This window comes from Saccoglossus kowalevskii, chromosome 13 (assembly GCF_978046115.1).
Source record: "Saccoglossus kowalevskii chromosome 13, keSacKowa6.1, whole genome shotgun sequence".
Taxonomy (NCBI): domain Eukaryota; kingdom Metazoa; phylum Hemichordata; class Enteropneusta; family Harrimaniidae; genus Saccoglossus; species Saccoglossus kowalevskii.
In genome coordinates, this window is record NC_140653.1 from 28,849,676 (window position 1) to 28,870,603 (window position 20,928).

The 20,928-nt window shown below is 37.2% G+C and overlaps 1 protein-coding gene across 1 annotated transcript; it reads left to right on the forward strand.

Annotated features, from left to right (window-relative positions):
* The first annotated feature begins 7,676 nt into the window (after positions 1-7,676).
* On the forward strand, positions 7,677-19,717 carry LOC100368969 (alkaline phosphatase-like). The gene is made up of 9 exons (XM_002730789.4): positions 7,677-7,925; positions 12,769-12,992; positions 13,589-13,763; positions 13,915-14,084; positions 14,247-14,451; positions 15,032-15,172; positions 15,474-15,665; positions 17,454-17,591; positions 18,073-19,717. Exons 1-9 carry the CDS (start codon positions 7,865-7,867, stop codon positions 18,357-18,359), a joined length of 1,593 nt encoding a protein of 530 aa, XP_002730835.2. The 5' UTR covers positions 7,677-7,864; the 3' UTR covers positions 18,360-19,717.
* Positions 19,718-20,928: the final 1,211 nt, after the last annotated feature.

Sequence of the window (20,928 nt, forward strand, 5' to 3'; positions counted from 1 at the left end):
TGACATGCTGGTACTTTGATTAGCCGTCCCAGAAAATCTCATTTGATGCACACACATATCAAAACAACCGATGGTACACATAATTACGAAAGGTTGAATTAAAACTTTGGTTACTGTTGCTAGAAACTTTGGAGATATATTAATTAATTTAATAATGTAACACATACAGGACCGAATACATAATATATATAGATAACAAATCCGCTACGCCTAATGCTATTCAAGATTTTCCGTTCAACTGCGAGATCTCGCGTATTATGTGAAAAACGCGGGCTGAACGTCTTCCGCAAAAATCGAACGATTTGATTTTGAATTCAAATTTCTTTTTCTTTCATAGCTTAAAGTCGAAAGGCCGATCTTTGAAATAGGAATATTGTGTTTAGATGCCCTTACTTCATCGAAATTGCCTATCATCAAATGTGTACATAACATTATTGAGCATTGAAATATCCCCAAAATACTTTCGCGTTTGTCGAATCCCTCGCGATGTTTGACGCCACTACGACGCTATGACCTTTGTTTGTCCTGTTTTTACGTTCGATTGCACGCATAACGCGGGATCTCGCAGTGAAGGAAAATTGTCTATTGACATACATGCAGCATGAACTAGCATGACTTATTCACGTATATTTCTATCGAACAGAACGATAATTAATAAAACATTTCAATCATTTTTTTTTAATTTCATGATCTAAATAGAAACTACACGTTGATTTGTTGCTTATTGTCTGGAGGAAATAAACACAGATTAGGTTTAGCAGAGACACGTTTCTATGATGTCAATGTTCTTTCCACTTTATGTGTAGCAGAACACCGGCCTATGAGACTGGCTTATACGCTCATTGCACGTGACATTTGAATAGTTGCACGGCATAGTTATTTGTTAGTTCATGACAATCTTCTGTCTGCAATGTTGAAATGGACATCTACAAAAACACGTGTACACAACCATAACATTCAATGATATAAATTAGGTTCCAAGGCAATTCAAGTTATGCAGCAAATGCCAATAAATCTCAACTTTAGAAGAAATTTAATCTGCACTACCTGTGTAATAATAACCTTGTATAGCTACACGCTCAAAGGAAATGTCAATACTGCTATCTCAATATCGCACGGTATTAGCTGCGTATAACTCCTAGTTATCATTTCTAGTATCAGTTTATTGATAATATGCATTAGTACACAAATAATTTATCATATAATTTTCTCGGTAATATATGACAGTATAAAATTATTTTCTGTCCAATAACAATGATACACAATTTTGTCTACTACTCTCTTAGCTTCCAATGTGTCACTTTGTAGTCTAGCAGTATAGCACAGTAACCTATTTCGCAAATATCTATTGCAACAATAATTTTATATATCTGATTTTTTCCTCTTTTCTTCAGATAACACAGTGCAATCACCCATAGTAAAAACTATTATTGAAGGCTGGCGACAGAAGAGATTTAAAATGGAAGTTGAAAATGAGAAAATGGAATATTCACAGAGCAAATGGAGGAAATGTGCTACAGAGTTATACTCACACACTGGCTTAATACTCGCATTTATTTCAAGTATATCTTTTTCCGTGAGTTTTATTGTAGCCAAACTAGTTACCACGGTTCACCTCCTCGAGGTGGTGTTGATCCGTGTGTTACTTTTATTCAGCTGTGCTGTCCCATTTATGGCTTACCAAAACTTGACTTTTCTTGGATCGAACGACCTCCCCAACATCTGGTTGGTTGTATCGAGCCTTGGTGGGAGCTGTGTAATCGTATGTGCATTTATTGCGATTGAACTGATACCTGTTAGTGTCGCGGTTGTCATTTTCTCCATTAATCCGATTTCTACAGCATTTTTGAGCTGGTGCTGTCTCTCAGAATCCGTTACATATATTGATTTCGTTCTTGGTTTGCTCAGCATAGTAGGTATTGTTGCAATAACAAAACCAGAATTCATCTTTGGCCATTCAACTGAAAGCGCTAAAAACAACCTGATCGGAATATGTGTTGCTGTAATTTCAACTTTGCTTTCCTCATTGGTATATGTAGGTATCAGAAAATTGGAAAACAAAATGAACACTTTAACAATTATATTTTACACTTCAGTTTGTGGTTTTGTTATGACTTTTACTCCCCTGTATGTCATGAACTCCTTTTCACTACCATCCTCACCCGGTGAATGGCGGTGTGTGGTCGTAGTTGTGATGTGTGGCCTATTGGGGCAGGTTTTTATGATCAAATCTCTGAAAAGCGAAAAGGCTGTTTATGTAGCGATCATACGAACAATGGACATTGTCTTTGCCTATATTTTGGAGTATTTATGTTTAGGCATTCAACCCGACTGGATGGGTATTGGAGGAGCAGGCCTTGTAATAATGTCCACTATAGGTATTATGGTACAAAAACTGTATGTTGGCAACACATGATATATGGTTACAAACAACTTTGAAAGAAAAATTCAAGTGATTAAACTACTAACAGTTCTATAAGAACATCTCATGCAGTCACTTATACTAATAAACATATGATAATTGTATGCATGCAGATATGCATTATGTATATCCAAACAAATACAGCAAAAATATTGTTATTGTACATTGCCTTGCCTTAAAATCGTCTTCAAGTTTCCTCTGTATTGGACATATCATTCTAGAGCAGTTATATTTGCATTGTTTCCTGGATGGTTACCGAAAATAGGCATCGGGCGACAAACAGCTCAGTTATTGTTTTGAATATGGACATATGATTTGCATATTCAACTCATTTATCTAGTTGACTAATCTTTCAATGTATGTGTATTTCATTATTGATATCACATTTCATTACATGGTCACGTCAAATTATTTAACGGAATACGTATTGTGTTGATTACAGATACGTGCATTACATTTGCAAGCATATGATCCCGTTTCAATAACATTAATTAAGTTTTCGAACTATAATATTTTCTGAAATAATTGTATTAAAACAAAACCCCAACATTTTACTTTCATAACATTCCTTTAACAAATGTTCCAAATCGGCCATTGCATCACAATTGTTACACGTGCCCTGTTAAATATCTTACTGTGGGAAGAAGTGTGCACATGCCTGGCATTAGGAAAGTACTGTCAGCGAGGCTGTTAATTTAGTTTGTTATTCACCATTCAAATGTATGCAGAATTGTAAATTTTATTATTATTATGTCTGGAATAAATTATTATCAATATCTGTGTGTGTTATGTAATTGCTAACAAGGCAACTATTTTCAGCTGCTATATAAAATATCATCCAAAGACACATTTTGAGCTAAAATTGATTACATACATATTGATTATAAGTACATTTGAAAAATATAACAATTATACAACAGGTATTTCTGGAGTACAATATGGCCAGAAAATAAAAAGTGCCTGTCTAAAACCAATATTCAAATACTAGTATAAGATACTATTTCCTGCTCTGTAAGTACAGACTTTTAGTCTTTTTTGGTGATTATTTATAATAAAAGCTATTTTGTAAAAATTGGAAATTTTCAATCAAAAGTTGACAGGTATGTAGAAATTGAACCTGTCAAATCAAATTGTGTGCTTGTCGAATATAATTACACAAATAAGATTTAGCGAATCCAAAACAAATGAATTTAAATCGTAGGGAATGATGGGTAATTTATATTATTCAAATGCGTTGGTACATGCGTATAATCCATCGGTGTCATTCAGAACATTGGCTTTTTATTATCTAAAAAGTCTTGGCTATAGACTGTTGAAATTTTGTAGAATTGTGAATAGTGGAACATACTCAAAAAGCGATTTTAAAATATAGATAACAGGTGCAACCATTCTCTCTTTTGAATGCTTAGCAAGATTTAACAAGGCTGTACATAAATAATTGAAAAAAAACATGGTGAAAAAAAGAAATGACGGGATCTCCATATTATGCACTGTATTTAACTTTTTACAAAACGATAACACATTTAAATTTGAAACTGTAACAGCCATTTTAATTATGAGCATTAGCAAACTTCTTACTGAGTGAATTGTTATGCAAATTAGCAATTATCTCAGCTTCTTTTTAGTGCACATTCCAGAACTTTGAATAAAAATAGCTCCTAGACGCTTTGACCTTTTGTTTTGAAAATTTCACAAATGATTGACAATGTGTTTATCTTCAAAACGCCGTCGGGGCATTGTTTTTAGTTGAATAGTGTTACAGCAATCGTTCAGACAACTAGCCTGGGTGTTAATTTATGCATAAACTTGAAGTAGTGACATTTGAGCTGCTGCCCTACAAAATTGACATACAACATGTTTCGACCTAACTGCGACTTTGCTTTCAGTATTGCTATGTATAGGTCCCGGGGATGGGGCAATACATAGAACTTGCCTAATGGGGACATGCCCCTGAAATGGGTCTCGTTTTTGGATTTTAGGTATAAGTATCGGTCTTATTTCTGGTTAAGATTGGTATAAATATCAGTAATATTTTTCCGATTTAGTATACTTATGGGTACGTATATGAGCGAATATCTCCACCTCAGATCCCGGCCTCACATCCATATATACATCAACCCGGAAATTAAACAAGGCAATCATTTTAATAAATCAATATACAATTCAACTGTAAAGAGCAAATACGGTAACTGTTTTATTTGGAATAAACAGTGATGACAGAAATTGTACTTTGGTGTAAATATGGGTATAGATTTTGCCTATATCCAGGTATAAAAATGGTCACACTTTTGAGCACTCAGGAGCACCTCCCTATCCAGCTATGTATCAACTGCCCTCGGGGTGTAGGTACTCAGAAATTGAACAACAAAATAAGCATACTGTCATTTCAATGTGTTTAATTTTGCGAATAGTTAGTGAGTGAATATAGATGAAAGTAGTCGTAATTTGTATTATATTGAGGCAGGTTTTCACGGTAAAATATATGCAAAGTGTTATGGGGGGATGATACAAACAACGGACTATGCATTGTTTTGTATTGCATTGTTTTGTATTGCATTGTATTTGCATATATTTTAAATTGACTATCCATGCTTAGGCATTCAACCCGACGAGTTAGGTATTGGAGGAGTTGGCTTTGTAATAATGTTCGCTATGGATATGATGATACAAAAACAATGTGGTTACAAACAACTTCGATTACATGTGGTTAAACTGCCCATACATAGTATGAAGATATCTACTGTAATCAACCAATGAGAAATATAGCATAGATTCAAACAAATTCACCGAGAAATGGCTATGGAATCTTAAAGCGGGGGAGTCGTCGCCTGCGTATGTGTCAGAAGGCCATAACGTGTCATTGTTTGCAGACATGAGCCTTTGCGTTTTAACCTGTGTTGTTATCATCGCTTGGGCCTAACTTCTCGTGTGCGCAGTTGACGACCCTGCCGCTTGAATATTCTAGAATCTTTAAAGTTTTCTCTGTACTGGACCAGTTGTTGACCTAATCCGAGATAGTCCTCTTTTTTGCATGGTCATTGAATTAAATAGTCACTGGGCTACAAAAAAAAAACATAATCCAAGTCGTCCCAAATAGGTGTTGCCATTTTTAAAATGAACATATAATTTGCATTTAATTCAATTGTTTAGCTTACCAATATTTCAGTACAAAAATATAATGCAAGATGGTTGATTGATTGATTGATTGATTAATCGATAATATTAGTGCAAATATTTATCATGCCATTTAAAGTATGTATGAGGATTTCAAATCACATCAACATCAGTTCAAATCTTCTTTAATTTGTTTCAAAATTTTTACCACGTCAACTTAATGAGGGTTAATATAAACAACAAATCGCTTAGTAGATTGTTGCATGCTGGTGGTATTAGCACATATATGAGTTGAAAAAATGAGTCTTGCAAACAAGAAAATGCTTTTAGAATTTCATAAAATTCACTAAAGGTCGATTACAGTATATCAGCCTGTCATCCACAGGGATCTGCCATATGTTCGTGGGTTCTGCTGAAAGAGGGAAAATTTAGTCGTAGGACGCCCTCATACGGGTGGTTAAGACACGTTATTTATATTTGTCACCCCTGTCTTGTCTTTCAGTGTTCATACTGAAATGCATATAGTGCATTTGGCAACAGGAACCATATTCACAGGACTACATGACATGGCTCTGCGGCCAACTCTCTGTCAATTTGCAATTTGATGCCTTTATTAGTCAAAACTGCTATTTTCGACGGCTAGTTGAAAACTACTAGCTCAATTGATCTGATACTTGGTATGTAGGTACCTGTCAAATTTATTCATTTTGTGACAATTTTACTGATTACAGACTTTTCTCTATTTTAGCAAATATTTATTCAAATATTTATCCATTTCAAAAAATGATATATTCATCTCAAAAACTACCACCCGATTTCTTTGACTGTAGGTGTATAGGTACAAGATTTGCTCATTTCCTGTCAATTGTTCATTTTTAGCAAATATATTTTTTTCATTTTTCGTAAAACATTATATTGTATTGTCTTCTTACAAACTATTAGCTTGATTGCTTTCTTTGGTGGACCGCTATGGTCTGTTGGCAAATATAGAAATGCGTGGTCATTCTCGGGATGTTGGTGGAATCACCAATAGAAGGGAACTAACTAGAAAAAAACAACGTTTTCACATTTCATCTTAGTGAAAGTATAGAAACAAAATTTTAATTACAAAGAAATGCGACATGTATTATATACAACGTCAAGCAAAATAACGCCAATCCGTTAAAAAAAGTGTCACATCTGATATTTGCATCTTCTACTTCCATGTCTTGCACACTCGCCATGATACGCACAAAAACACAGGTGCTCGTGTTATTGCTAGTTTGTTGTATTTTGTCTATAAATGATTATATGATAATATTACTCGTAGTTTCTACAATATTACGAGTACCTGTGTTATCAGTGTTTCAAAGAATGCTGTAATTGTAATTTTATGTGAGATATACCAACTTACTAGCCCTCCGCCGTTGACGCATCAACATTCAATAATAATTGAAGTTTCCAACGTATTGACTATCATCATTTTGTTCATGTTTTTGTGCCAGGCGACAGTTCCGTGCAGTGGGTGTCACTGTTGTCTCTTCTGAATTTTTGTGTAAAAATTGCAAGTGATAGTACTGACACATAGTGCAATTATGCCACAGAGACCATACATATATTGGATGTGCGGCCATCTCTCTATCGAATGGCAATTCAATGTGCTATCCTGGCGTCAACCAGGCTCGGTCGAACACAAGCACCTGCAGACCTTAACCAAGGTTCGCCAAGGTCGCATTCTTTAGTGAATGAATCGCGGCCAGTGAAATTGGCTTTCCCATTGAGTCTGTGGCACACTCACCCAGGGTAGGGGTCGACCCTTTTTGGTTTCCAGCCTAAGGTAGTTTTTCAAATTTAAAAGGTTTAAAACGAACTCATAAGATAAACAAATGATTAATCTACAATTAAACTAATTATCACTTGTCCCCATGCCTCACACTGTAAGACTATCTGTTCCCGTTTTATCATACGGGATCAGTTAGAATCTCACTTTAATATATTCGGCCTGTTGTATTGCATACTAATAAGAGCATTTGCTCGTACGCTAGTTTCGCTGTCCCAAGTCACGCATTTATAATTAAAACGCCCTCTATTGATATCCAACCTTTTTGCAATCACGATTTGAATATCAATGGGACGTCTGTGCTGTAATTGACCTCGTTTCTTATCGTATAAACATGTCAAACACACAGCTCCACCACGCGTCGTACTCGCGGTGACACTAATAAACAGCTGTATATTATGCTGTAAACAAGGTGGAGATCGATTACTGTATTTGGGGTCGTGAAATCGATTAGACGACACGAGACGGGCGTTAAAATCGTCACACTCTGGTAGAGTTACGCTACGCAGATGACGACACAGCGAAAGATTCTGTTACTGGTTTTGAGTTGTTGTGGTATTTTCGCACAACGTGAGTACACACTATGTTATAATGTTATACTCGCCCCTAATTAGGCAGCCCACTATTAGACACTTTCTGACAAAACAACTATAAACTTGGCAGTCGGTGACGGTCGCAAGTCTTTAACTAACTAACAGTGACCATGGCTGGAAATAGGGGAGGTAAATACAGCATACCGCGGTATGGTTGACGGAACTGTTCTAAGGTTTCCAGTGTGTGTATGTTACAATTAGACTTAAATCTTTCGATTTTGACAAGGTGCGCTCCGTTATTTCAAAACCCGGCGTTGGATGGGGGTGGGTGTTGTACACATTTGTACATGCACCTATCGCCGCGTACGTGCAGTGTGGTTCAATACTCATGTTACTTTTACGGGAATGTTCATCAACACTCTCGAGTTCACGCCTGCCTATCCACAGAACTATAGCGTCGGTAGATATAAAATTTAAAATAAATGTATATTCAGAGTTCATTAAGGCCTCTACCCTTAAACTAAACCCTAACCCAAACTATCAACCCCAAAGTAAGTGTCAATGCCCCTCCAGATAACTAATGTGTCCTGGAGAGGGGCATATACAATTGAAATGGGGAGGGGCACTTGAGGGGCAAGGTTAGCATTATGGATGAGGGGCCATAAGAAACTCTTACCCAAATGACAACCCAAAGTCTTGATATCACCTTTTACACCATTGACCTTGTACATGACTTCGTGGAATGCCCACTTACTCAACAAGACTGTGACCGATTAATACAGTTAGTCATTTATTAATAGGATTTCGTATGTAATTTTCGTGTTGAGGTAAAAGATAAATTGTTGTTTTCTATTAAATACAAATGTATTGACATAGAATTACGTAATGTTGCTTTCCCGCGATATTTATTAAGCAATGAATCGTCAACAGCAAATATATTATAGGCGTACATCACACCAAATGATAAAATAATTATAATTTAACATTCACGAAACCTTCAGAATCGAGACCTTGAAACAACGTAATCCCTCAATGGAATGCAGCTATTGGTGGATACATTATTTTAGATGGATAAACATACGCCTAGATATTTAACAGTGGTGTAAGCAATTTTAGTTGTAAGTCGGGTACCATGGTGACTGGCTGGCTGGCTAGTATGTAATAAAGCTAGACTGGCTGTGATTATGTCAAGTGTGTGTTATGTGGGTCGATCCAGCCGGTAGCTCTCCAGTGTAGGAGTTATGTGCCAAGTGTGTCGAAGTTCCCTTACACTCCACGCACCTTTGCATGCATGTCACCTACCCTTCATTTACCCGTCATTTACACGTCATTGACTCGTCAGCTACCGTCACCTACCCGTCATTTACCCGTCACCTACCCGTCATTTACCCGTCATTTACCCGTCACCTACCCGTCATTTACCCGTCACCTACCCTTAGCACGAACCCCTGCGAAAAAGTTGATTGTTCATCTCGTTTAACTAACCTCAGATTTAGACTTAATTTGAGCGTGCTATACGTTTAAAGTATTGTCCTCATTATATTTCATGACGTTATCAGTGAAACGAATGACCCAAATAATTAACGAATTTCCATGAGTTGCTTTTATGACTCCCGAAAAAAGTGATTTATTGTCTTTTATTTGTACAACAGTAAAAGTACATAAATTAATCAGTTAAATGGTTTGCTTAGTAGTAGACTGACATTAATATATGTTTTAAACAAACAATGGCGTGCAATATTTTACATGTCTGTAGCATTTTGTTCCCGTTATATACATGTATACAACGTATACCTAGGACAATACAATATTAAATGCTTTGAAAGTTGAGCTGGTGTACAAACGTTCTTTGCCAATGACGTCACAGAATTAGAGGGAATGAAGGACAATGCACTTCCCATTATTGTATGTTATAAATCACTATCAGAATTACGGTTTTTGTATGACGTCATAGCTTGTTAAATAAAAGCTTCGACCAAATTTAACTATTTTTTTTTATTTCTAATGGGAGAGAATTATAACAACAATAATGAATCCCCACAGTCATATTGGATTCGGCTTGGGTTCCTCACACATTAAATATTGTTTAAATTATGGCCGAATTATGGTCTATAGGCAGTCGAGCCCATTATTCAAGCGATCCCTGCCCTGCAATTATTATACACCGACCAAGTGATTGACAGTTTGGGTAGCCAATCAGCGACCGCGTTGTAGCTGGTGGATTAACGCAAAATTTAAAAAAGCTGAAAATTAGATAGTGATTTATAAATGGTGAAATTATGTTGACCTTGCCTAGAACTTCGCAGCCAGCGTACTGTAAGAAGCTAAATGTTGACACAAGGGCTTATTTATCGATACGCGCTGGCATTCATCAAATTAAAAAAAAAGCTCTTGTTTCTTGATTATTTTTCAGTTTGATGTTTGATGGCTGATAAATTGGGTATTACTTAACTGTCCTCGCTTGTATTTGTTGAATGAAGTATGTGACACTATTACATCACAGTGTATAATGTAGAAAATGAGGCACCCGGTGAGACAATAGCTACTAGATCTAAGCACAGAAGGTCTGAATATTTCGAAATCGTCTTTTCTAATTTTAAACATGTTCATGTATGTTCATTCATGGAGGTAAACGCAGATCATTGAAGCTCTTATGCTGAACTTAATATATCAAGTAGTGTGTTGTCCCCAAGGCAGCAACGCTGTACATTACCCCGGGCGAGTATCTGTTAACAAAGATTCCCAAAGTTAGAATTGTTTCGGGGGTGAAATCGCCTACATTCATAGACTTTTCCAGCATTTACTTGACGATTGTCCTAGATGTATGCGTAATCTCACTCCTTATATGTCGCGCCTCTGGCAACGCCGAGCTACGACGCTACGGTCGCTATTTAATTGGTTGAATTAAATATGACGTCAACATAAATAGAGGCGATCGCGAGATTATGCGCGCATAACCTATAAGCTGGCCAATGAACGTTTAGCATTACTCAGAATATTACTACATTTCTTGGGACATTCCAATCGTGCGTGTGGCGTTTGCATTACTATGATCGCACTTGGGCGTTAGTGGTATGGCGTATTCTCAGGGGCGGACATCCAGGCATTTTCACCGCCTGGCAACCATCGCGGTGAAAACAATGGCCGAAAACTCTCAGAAAACGGTACTTTGGGATAGTTGTTGAGACTCTCCTGAACAGCGTAACAAGATTAGCCCTGCATGTGCAATATACATAAATTTGGTTGTTCAGGATTACTTCGAAGTTGAGTTTGTACTGTTTTCTCGAATTTAGCTATTTTCTCCGGTCTTTGACCTGCGTTCCACAGCAGCTCGCACAGAGCCCATAGAAATGCACGGTACAGTGGTGTGCAGAAGTGGTGCGCGTCTTAGCAACGCGGAACATTCTGCGACGTAGCTCCGCCCCCGAGGATAACGACTGGAACTCCACGTAGAGTTTAATAGTCTATACATTTGGCATGAATTTACGACGTTGTTATTTATAATATGAGATATGGTCACATATGGTATTGCCGGATATACACATTAAAACATATTAATCATGTGATAAAGACACCCTCATGTATACGTGTTGTGCTAAATTTATCATCAAATAATTAATCTGATATATTTTAGTCATAACGTATATATCATAACATCGCCATTGTGCTATCTCGGACAACTAAAAGGTCTTCATATTCTAATTTTGAATCTGGAATGAGGTTGTCATTTAATTGAATTTCAGACACTGCCATGCCATATGCCTAGTCAGTGCTCATGTGTCTCGCAATGATGGCACGACTTGTGTCATCGGGCCCCTCGCTGCAATATGTGGTGATCACCTCATGGTTGGCCTACGTCGAGGAAAGTGTCTGGTTTCAGGGAAAAACAAATCAATTTATTATTCAAACAGAGAGTACGTACCTTTGCAGACTATCTAATTGGTTGTAATGTGGATTAATTTCCTGGATGACCTCAAACTACATATAAATGTAATTAACCAGAGTAAACGTCCAGTCTACTGTATAAATACAATCTTAATGTTCTTAATGTGCGAATTGAACAGAGGTGTTCGACATTGCAAACACTGTTACAGTATATAGTATAGTAGAGTTGTGTTGTCGATTGCCGATGCATTTTTTTCAGTCCCTTCGACCTACAGCGCGGGGTCCGGTGCGGAGCCTCTGACTCAGCATGGGTCGGTCTGTGCAAACTATTGAAATCATTATTTTATACTACTATGTTTTATTTGTTTATTTCATAGCTGGCGTTTCTTTAGTGTTATAAGATATAGTGAAAATGAGGGGGGGACAAATTAATAAATTGAATTGATTTAATTAGTTGGATTTTAAGCCATCAAGTAACAGATTGTAAAATGTCAGCTCAATCTCTGGCTGGGAAGAAAATCTTCTACCGTACAATTGTGTTCGTGTTGCAGCTATAACGAGCAATTGATTGATCAACGCTTTGGTGAAAATCTCTCTAGTATTACCAGAGAGGGCGCACTTGAATATACTAGTATCGAGCTTTTTTGCCATTTCGGAACCGGATCTCGCTCCCATGTGCATTGATTTCGTTAAAACTCGATACCGGTAAATCCATTGAACATTATCATTCTTTGATGCATATGACTTTGTTTTGCAGATTAAATTAAAAATGGTCGACTGGTGGCCATTTTGTTGAGATTCACACTACTGTGATCACAGCTTCAGTTCTATGGTCGTTTCATTGAGACATCACTTATTTGCTTTTAATTAATAGTTCACCAGAAATCACATGCAAAGTGTTCATGTTTTGTCATATATGAGGAAACTGTCACGGAACAGTAGAAAAACGATAATATAATGTGTGTTTCTTTTGTGTTATTTTGTTTTGTTGACAGCACCCGAAGAATGGAATAAGCAAGCTGAACAAACTCTTCGAAACGCTTTGAAATTAGAAACACTGAATAGAAATGTAGCCAAAAACGTGGTTATAATTCTGGGCGATGGTATGGGTTTCCCGACCATAACTTCGGCTCGGATTTTGAAAGGACAGCTCGACGGGAAGACAGGCGAGGAAACAGTGCTGCACATGGACTCACTGCCGTACGTTGCCCTTGCCAAGGTATGGATTGTAACTTCTCCTTATATCAACGGTGGAAACATACATTTTTTTACGCCAGTTTACATTTGGCATAACAGTTCATGTTTGTCTCAGCAATGTGTCGGACGGTCCGGTGTTCTTGTATTTGCACTTAATGAACATTTAACTGCACAAGTACGCAATGCGTTGTGGAAGATAACGTCCCATTGTATCTAATGGAAAACTGTTAACACTCTGAAAACTCACTAAATGTCATTTTTCCATGTCAATAATAATTTTCATCGCATGGCACCGAGCAAAATTTGGAGATATGAAAAACTAATCCTATCATCAAAACTAGTGTAAAAATACCAATTTTGACAATTTTCCATGATAGTTTAGGCTCATGTATCTCGAATAATTGTTGGTGAACCAGTTTTTTTTTTCATTTTCGTTGTCCTGACGATATGAACACATTCTAATGAAAGTATGAAGAACAATAGATATAATCTCAATTCGGCTGAACCTCCTTTATCAGAAAGTGTCCAAATAATGCGACTGCACGCGAATCTTGCTGGTACGGTGAATGTAATATGCATATACAAAAATAAAATTATTTTCTTCGCCTGATTTTTCAGACATACAACACAGATCAGCAAGTAGCGGACTCCGCGGGAACAGCAACGGCAATTCTATGCGGTGTGAAAACAAAAGCGGGTGTCGTTGGTGTACATGATGGCGCTGTTCGAAAAGATTGCAAGTCGGGACTGCGCTCTCCTGTGGTTTCTGTGCTTCAATTAGCGCATGAAGCTGGTAAGCTTCTTTTTATAATGTTTAATATCAAATCCAGCGTTGCTATGGACATATTTTAACATTTACTGATCATGTGATAGCATCATATAAAAATGTTTGGTTGAAACAACACTTCACTGTATTGCAATTCTTTTTTTATTTGTTCTTGTAGGCAAATCTACTGGCATCGTGACAACCACACGGGTCACACACGCCACACCGGCTTGTGCATATGCGCACTCAGCCGAACGAGAATGGGAGAGCAACAACCAAATTCCAGTGGAGCAGCGGCTACACGGCTGCACCGATATTGCGCTACAACTTCTGGATAAGGACATTCAGGTCAGTCAACGCCACCAATCTCTATTCCATATTCCCTGAATTGGATAGAGGACTTGTTTCAAGTAACACCAACTTGTCGGGCCGCGAAGCTCTTTTTTATTTTCTATGTCCCGAATATGCTACATCGGCTTTACTGACTACTGATGTCATCTTTACCGGTAGGTGGTGCTTGGTGGTGGCAGGAAGCATTTCCTTCGTATAGACGAGCGAGATCCCGAGGATATGAATTCATTCGGCGCCCGTACCGATGAACGCAATTTGATTGATGAATGGATAGCCAAGCGGTCGCAAGATGGTAACGCTTCCTACGTTTGGAACCAAGAACAGTTTGACGCGGTGGATCCGTCTAAGAGCGACTATTTGCTTGGTGAGTAATAAACCATCATCCTCAGTAGATTACGGGTTGAACGTGGACGTTTAGGAAGATATATACATTACTCCCGATCATTAATAACCTATCAATTTTGGTGATTTTTTCACTTGCGGTACTAAAATTTGCTATGAAAAAAATTAATTACAACGACTTTCGACGTCTCAATATGAGATCATACGAAAATTTAACTTTTTTTCAGATTAAAATATGTTCACATAATTATAGGCATGGAACTATAGTTCCATGTTATAGGTAAAAACACTCATTTGTAGTTACATTCCTGTAAGCTGATGCATCTGTTAACCGTTAAGAGATTAAACACGTAATAATATGTACTGGGCTGTCAAGGTGTAAATCTGCGTTAAAAACATTCTAATTTCTTAACACTAAAAAATACGTTACCCGTGTTCAGGTTGCATTATCGGGGCGGACATCCAGGCATTTTCACGAACATCACCGCTGTAAACAAAGGCCGAAATTTGCTGAGATTTCCCTGAGCAAGAACAGCCCTACGAACTGCTTGGATTTGAAACACAAACACCGACAAAATGTAATTTGCAAATCACTTTTTTAGGTTTATTTGAAAACGGTCACATGCAGTACCATGGCAACAGAGACAAGGACATCGCCGGGGAACCGACACTAGCTGAGATGGTAGACAAGGCCGTCAGGATTTTACAGAAAAATGACAAGGGATTCCTACTTTTAATTGAAGGTGAGTTATTACTTCGTGGAACAAAATGTCATGCGAATCGGTCGAGACACAGTAGTGATGTACATGCAGTGCCACAACTGTGCAATTGGTACATAAACCATTGGCATAATATCTGACAATGTAGAAACACATTTGAGAGGTGTTTGTTCGGTCAGTTATAATGGAATGTTAATGAAGTTGGTTGTACCAAAAGCGATGATAGATTTTACACTCTTGATCGTGATAGGGAAATCTGGAAATATGTATACCACCGTGCAACTTCCGATAAACGTCGTCGTTTTCATTATATTTTTCTATCTAGGTGGACGAATTGATCACAGTCATCACGACGGCATTGCATACCATGCCCTGGTTGACACCATTGCGATGGATGACGCCGTTAAGACTGTTTTAGATATGACAAGTTCAACGGACACCTTAACTATTGTGACAGCCGACCACAGTCATGTTAATGCGATAGTAGGATATCCTTCGAGAGGAAATCCTATACTTGGTATGTATATCTACGATGGGTTTGCCAGTATAGAGTTATTAAGGAGGCCGAGCAGACGCGAAACTCCGAACCAACTACGATCATTTTCTTCATTTTGGTTTATATACGTTTGAAGGAAAAGCTGTTACTCTTTTTAAAATATTTATAAATGTTATTTTTTAAATCTCAAAAAATGTTGAAACCCACTTGATCATTCACAGTGCCGTCCGCATGTACTTCTGGTGTGGTCAGTTTCCCTTCTACCTGCAAATGAAAGATTTCAACGTTTTTCCCAACTGTAGTGACGACCCCTTCTGAAATTTATATCTGCGAACGATAAATAAAAAAAAAAGAATATATGTAATTTCAAATTTCGCGTATTCAAAATTCGCGTGATTGAATTACAAACGCAGAGACTCGCATCTGAGACGGAGATGTGGCTGCCCCGACTGTTCAGTCATCAGCAATGCAATATGAAAATCTTCTTCCAACCAAATACGACATATAAAGGTTCTATTGTTCTCATCAGTACATGTTACGTCAGTCTGTTTTCCTCGTCGCCAGAGTGTCAATTTTCTTCGGCTCTTTACTCTCAAATCTGTCCAATATACGGACATTAAATAGATGAGGGCTTCCAGATAAGGAAATTGATAAATTTAATCAACAAAATTATGTGAAATATACTATACACCTATCATAGCAGGACTCGTATAGGTCACACTCCTCGTGTGCGCATATTTAGTAATACACTGTTACAATGTTACAATTCAGTTTCCTGTTTACTAAAGATTACTGACATCTGTTACAAATTTTAAATCAGGGGGACAGGAGGAGGAGTTGTATGTTATGCAATTGTATTCACACATGTCTGACGCTATATTTTATTCACATTAATTTTGTACTCAATTCTAAAAAAAATTGTTTTCGTCTGTTGAAATTTTATTATTTCTAAAATTCTACAGCCCATTCTTAACAGCCCAGACTTGCACCAATTCGCGGGTTCATTGTGTCAAATAGTATTTTCTTTGTAATTACCCTGGCTGTAAATATGACACGACGTGAGTGAAATAGATTGTCGGTAGATGGAAGAATATGGCGTGCTTCGTAAATGAGTCTTGTTCGCTTCGCTGTCGACTTTTTCAACTTCTTCTTGAAAACTACAAGCCTGAATGCTTTGATACTTGGTGTATATGTACCTTGGGTAGACCTCTCTTAGATTTGTTCCATTTCGTGATGATATCTTCAATTCTCTAATTTTGGTGAATATTTTTGTTATTTTTGGTAAAAATTGGTATTTTGGACTTCTTGTTAAAAACCGCAAGTCTGATTGCTTCGATATTATACATATAGGTACTTCAGGTAAACCTCTCTCAGATTTGTTCATTTCGTGATGATATCTTCAGTTCTTTAATTAAAATGTGCATTGCTAACAGCGGAGCTATCTCAGCCAACAGGCTGCTTGTGTATTGATTATTGTGCCCATCATGGACAATGATAAAATCAGTTGGCATGGCAACGAATCCTGAAATATTGGAGCACGGAATCTAGCCCACACTGAAGCTCGTCATTAGTGTCTAATCGTCAAATCAAACATCAAACTGCGCGTTTTGCACGTATTTTAAAAGGACTTCTAATTTGATTTCAGGATTTTGTTAGATACGATTTCTCTTGAACCGTTCAAAATCAAAGCCCTTATAATGCTTCTAGGGGCCAGTGAGAAGTTTTCTGCGGATCATGGCAAGTGGAAATGAACAACTTTTAAATGCTACTGCCGCTGGGCATCTTAGTAATCGTGTTTTATTTATTCAGGGGTCAATGACAAGAGAGTTGGACTTGATGGTTTACCGTATACAACGTTAATGTACGTTGACGGACCCGGTGGAACTGAAGTGCAGACAAGCTTTATGGAAAATGGTACACGGCCAAATATAACCAATGTAGATACAGGTACAGTGAATTGATTTCCAGTTTGTATGGTTAAAACTGATTATTTTATTCACTGTTGTTCTATTCCATTTTACTGTGTTGTGAACGGTCACGGTCACCGTTGCGCCCGCTAGCGACCATGACGTAAATTGGTGCAAAAAACGTTGAGACAGCCCGATATTGTTTCTATATAAATTCATTGTATAAAAAGATGTATTTTAAATATTCGCTATATTTTAAATGACCATACAAAACATTATTGATATCACAGAAACGCTTCGGCGCCAGAGGGCGCTGCGAATCGGAACCATGAGTTGTAATAAGTCCCTCTGTTGACAGATTGATTAAACTTGCAAAATGTGTGCGCCGTCAAAATAATTTCACTAAAAAAACAAATCATCTCACCACCCTTTTTTAGAAAACCAATTTGAGCAGAATCATATGGATATTTTCGAGGCCAAATAGAACAGATTAATAACTTTTTATTTCACTTCTCCATCAGAGTCAAGTTCATACGTTCAGCAGGCTGTTATACCGCTGAAGGACGAAAGCCATGGAGGCGAGGACATACCAATATACGCCGATGGTCCAATGGCCCATCTGTTCCACGGAACACACGAGCAACATTACATCGCCCATGTTATAAAGTACGCTGCCTGTTTGGGAAACTCGACTGAACACTGCGACGACAGAAACGCCATTGGCGGCGCTTCAACAATCTATAACAACTACATCGTTATATGGCACGTTATTATTCTAACCGCAGCTTTAAATAACTTTACTACGTAATTTTTTTTAATATATGCATTAATTAATATGGTCGATTCTTCAAACAGACTGGTTCTACAGTTGATTCTTCAAACAGACTGATTCTACAGTTTAAATCAATTCCATGTGCAGTGGTGGTTGTAAAGATTCGGTACTGGAAGAAAACATCGTCTAACGTCTTTCCATAAACTGTATGCTATTGATAGCATGGGCGGAAATATGCAATGATTGTGGGTTCGATGAAAGCTATCCCAATGACAGAGAACTTACACGTGCGTTGGATTTTGCATCTATAATTGGACACTGAATACTTTTTTGTGGAGAACAAATAAAATAAGCCGTCTAAATATTTTAATTTATAATTACATGCATATCTGTCAACTTTAAATGTTACATTTTGGTCATAAATTTCATTTTTGAGTAAAAATCTACAGTAGAGTTTTCAATTTGAGCAATGACCATCTACGTCATTTTGACATCACAAAAACACTACAGGGAACAACATATTGTTGCATATTATATTTTTAATTTTAAACAATTGTTATTGACACTCCACAACTAAAACATACCAATGTTATGAATAAACTACGTGCCAAGCAGTGAAATGTTATCAATACCACACGCTCACACAGCGTCAACTCAGTGACTTCGTTTTTGAACACATAGTATAAAGTACAGTGTAGGTAGCAAATAAGTGGCTAGATTACTGGTATTCAAATTACACTACAGTGTATGGCATACAGCTGCTGGATCCTTACTAGTAATGTACTGCAACAATATGACATGAGATCCATGTACTCTTTCTGAGTTACTTATTGGCCAGTTTCTTACAACTTGCCAGTGCCACAACATTGCTTCAATAGCAAGTAACAGTGAATGTCTATTTTCATTTTTGTTGGTCCCATGCATTACATTTGTATGACTGTCTAGTAGTATGCGTTATCATGTGCGTTTTTATGTTTTACTCGTATACTAGAGGTATACTAGACCAAAAACAAAACTGGAACACAGAATCTGCACAAGATGTGACAATAACTCAGTTGAGGATGAGTACCATTACATTATGGACTGCCCACAGCACAATAAAATGAGGCAGATACTTTTTACAGACTTACATAAGGATAATCCTAATTTTATTTCGATGGATCATCCCGATAAATTTCTTTACATTATGACAAACTGCCACATTAAGCTTGGTGTGTTTATAATGCAAACAGGTGTGTATTAATAAAACACCTGATTCTGCCCTACCTTTTAATTGCCTTTTAATTAATCTGTTATTTTAATTTTTTGATTATCCTTTTTACTTTTTTTTTATTTCACTTGACTATGTTCATCTTCTATAGAAAGAATAATGTCAATAAAGTTATCTTATCTTATCTTATCTTATCTTATAAATCACGCGAACTGTAGTTTGGAAATTGTAAGCAAATGAACAAACTTGAATCAAGTTTTCAAATATGAACCATTAAAACACTTTGACTTAAAGTTCACAAACGTACCTGCAAAAATGAAAAACTGCATATCTGAAATCTGAATGCATAATGTGTCAGCCGCGCACTGGCAGTGTGATTACTTTGTTCTAGTAGCGCATGCGTAAATGACAGGGTGCGTGTATGGTCAAAACTGTATCTTAATTTTTGTTTTAATGTGCGCTTCTATTGGACGCGTCTACTAGACTGAAACCTGGCATATAATGTAGCTTCTTTCAAGAAGATATAACCATACATAACAAATATCAACTGCAGATAACTTTCTGAAAATAGCAGTAACCCAACAAACCATTCACGGAAAATGTAGATCCCATGTAGAAGACCATCCCAAGGCACATTCATCAAAAATATTAGTTTCAAATATTTGACAGAAAAACAAAACTGCATATAATGCTACAAAACAATTACCGGCAAACTCAATAAGACTACCAACAGAAGCCACATACACACTCAACATGAAAATAATCTGAATGTTAGTTTTCAAGAAGCGTTCTCTTAAAATGCATCATGTGGAACTTAAAGTTTGCAATGGTAGTACTAGAGACATGAAGTAATTCATATTGACGTATATAATTGGGTTAAAAAGTCCCCGCCCCTCACAAGCACACAAATACACCAAATAATAATGACAAATAGCAGAATAACAATATAATAATATTAATAATGATAAAATAATGTTATGAAACAAATCATAATCGCTGCATGGGGTCAGGTCTAGGAGGCTAGTTACCGAATGAAAGTCAATGTCGGGGTCAAGCTCCGGCCACTGACAAATTACACGTAAATATATCGACCTTCCTGGTTCAGGGGTGTTGATCTTAAATAACCCGTAACAATCAATAGAAAGTGCTATTCAATTCATTGACAATTCAATGGCCAGCCATACACTAGGCTCGTATCATATTCACGCGTGTTCAATTCGCATCGCGTGCATCGTCATTCCGTTTACCACGCCCTCTTGCGACTTTCCTAACTGTATTGTCTTGTTGCTTTTTTCGTCCCTCGTAATCACATATCACATAATACAATGCATTATTGACGTCATTCGACGCCGTCCTTGTGAAATATGAGCCATATAATAAAACTGACCTGCATCA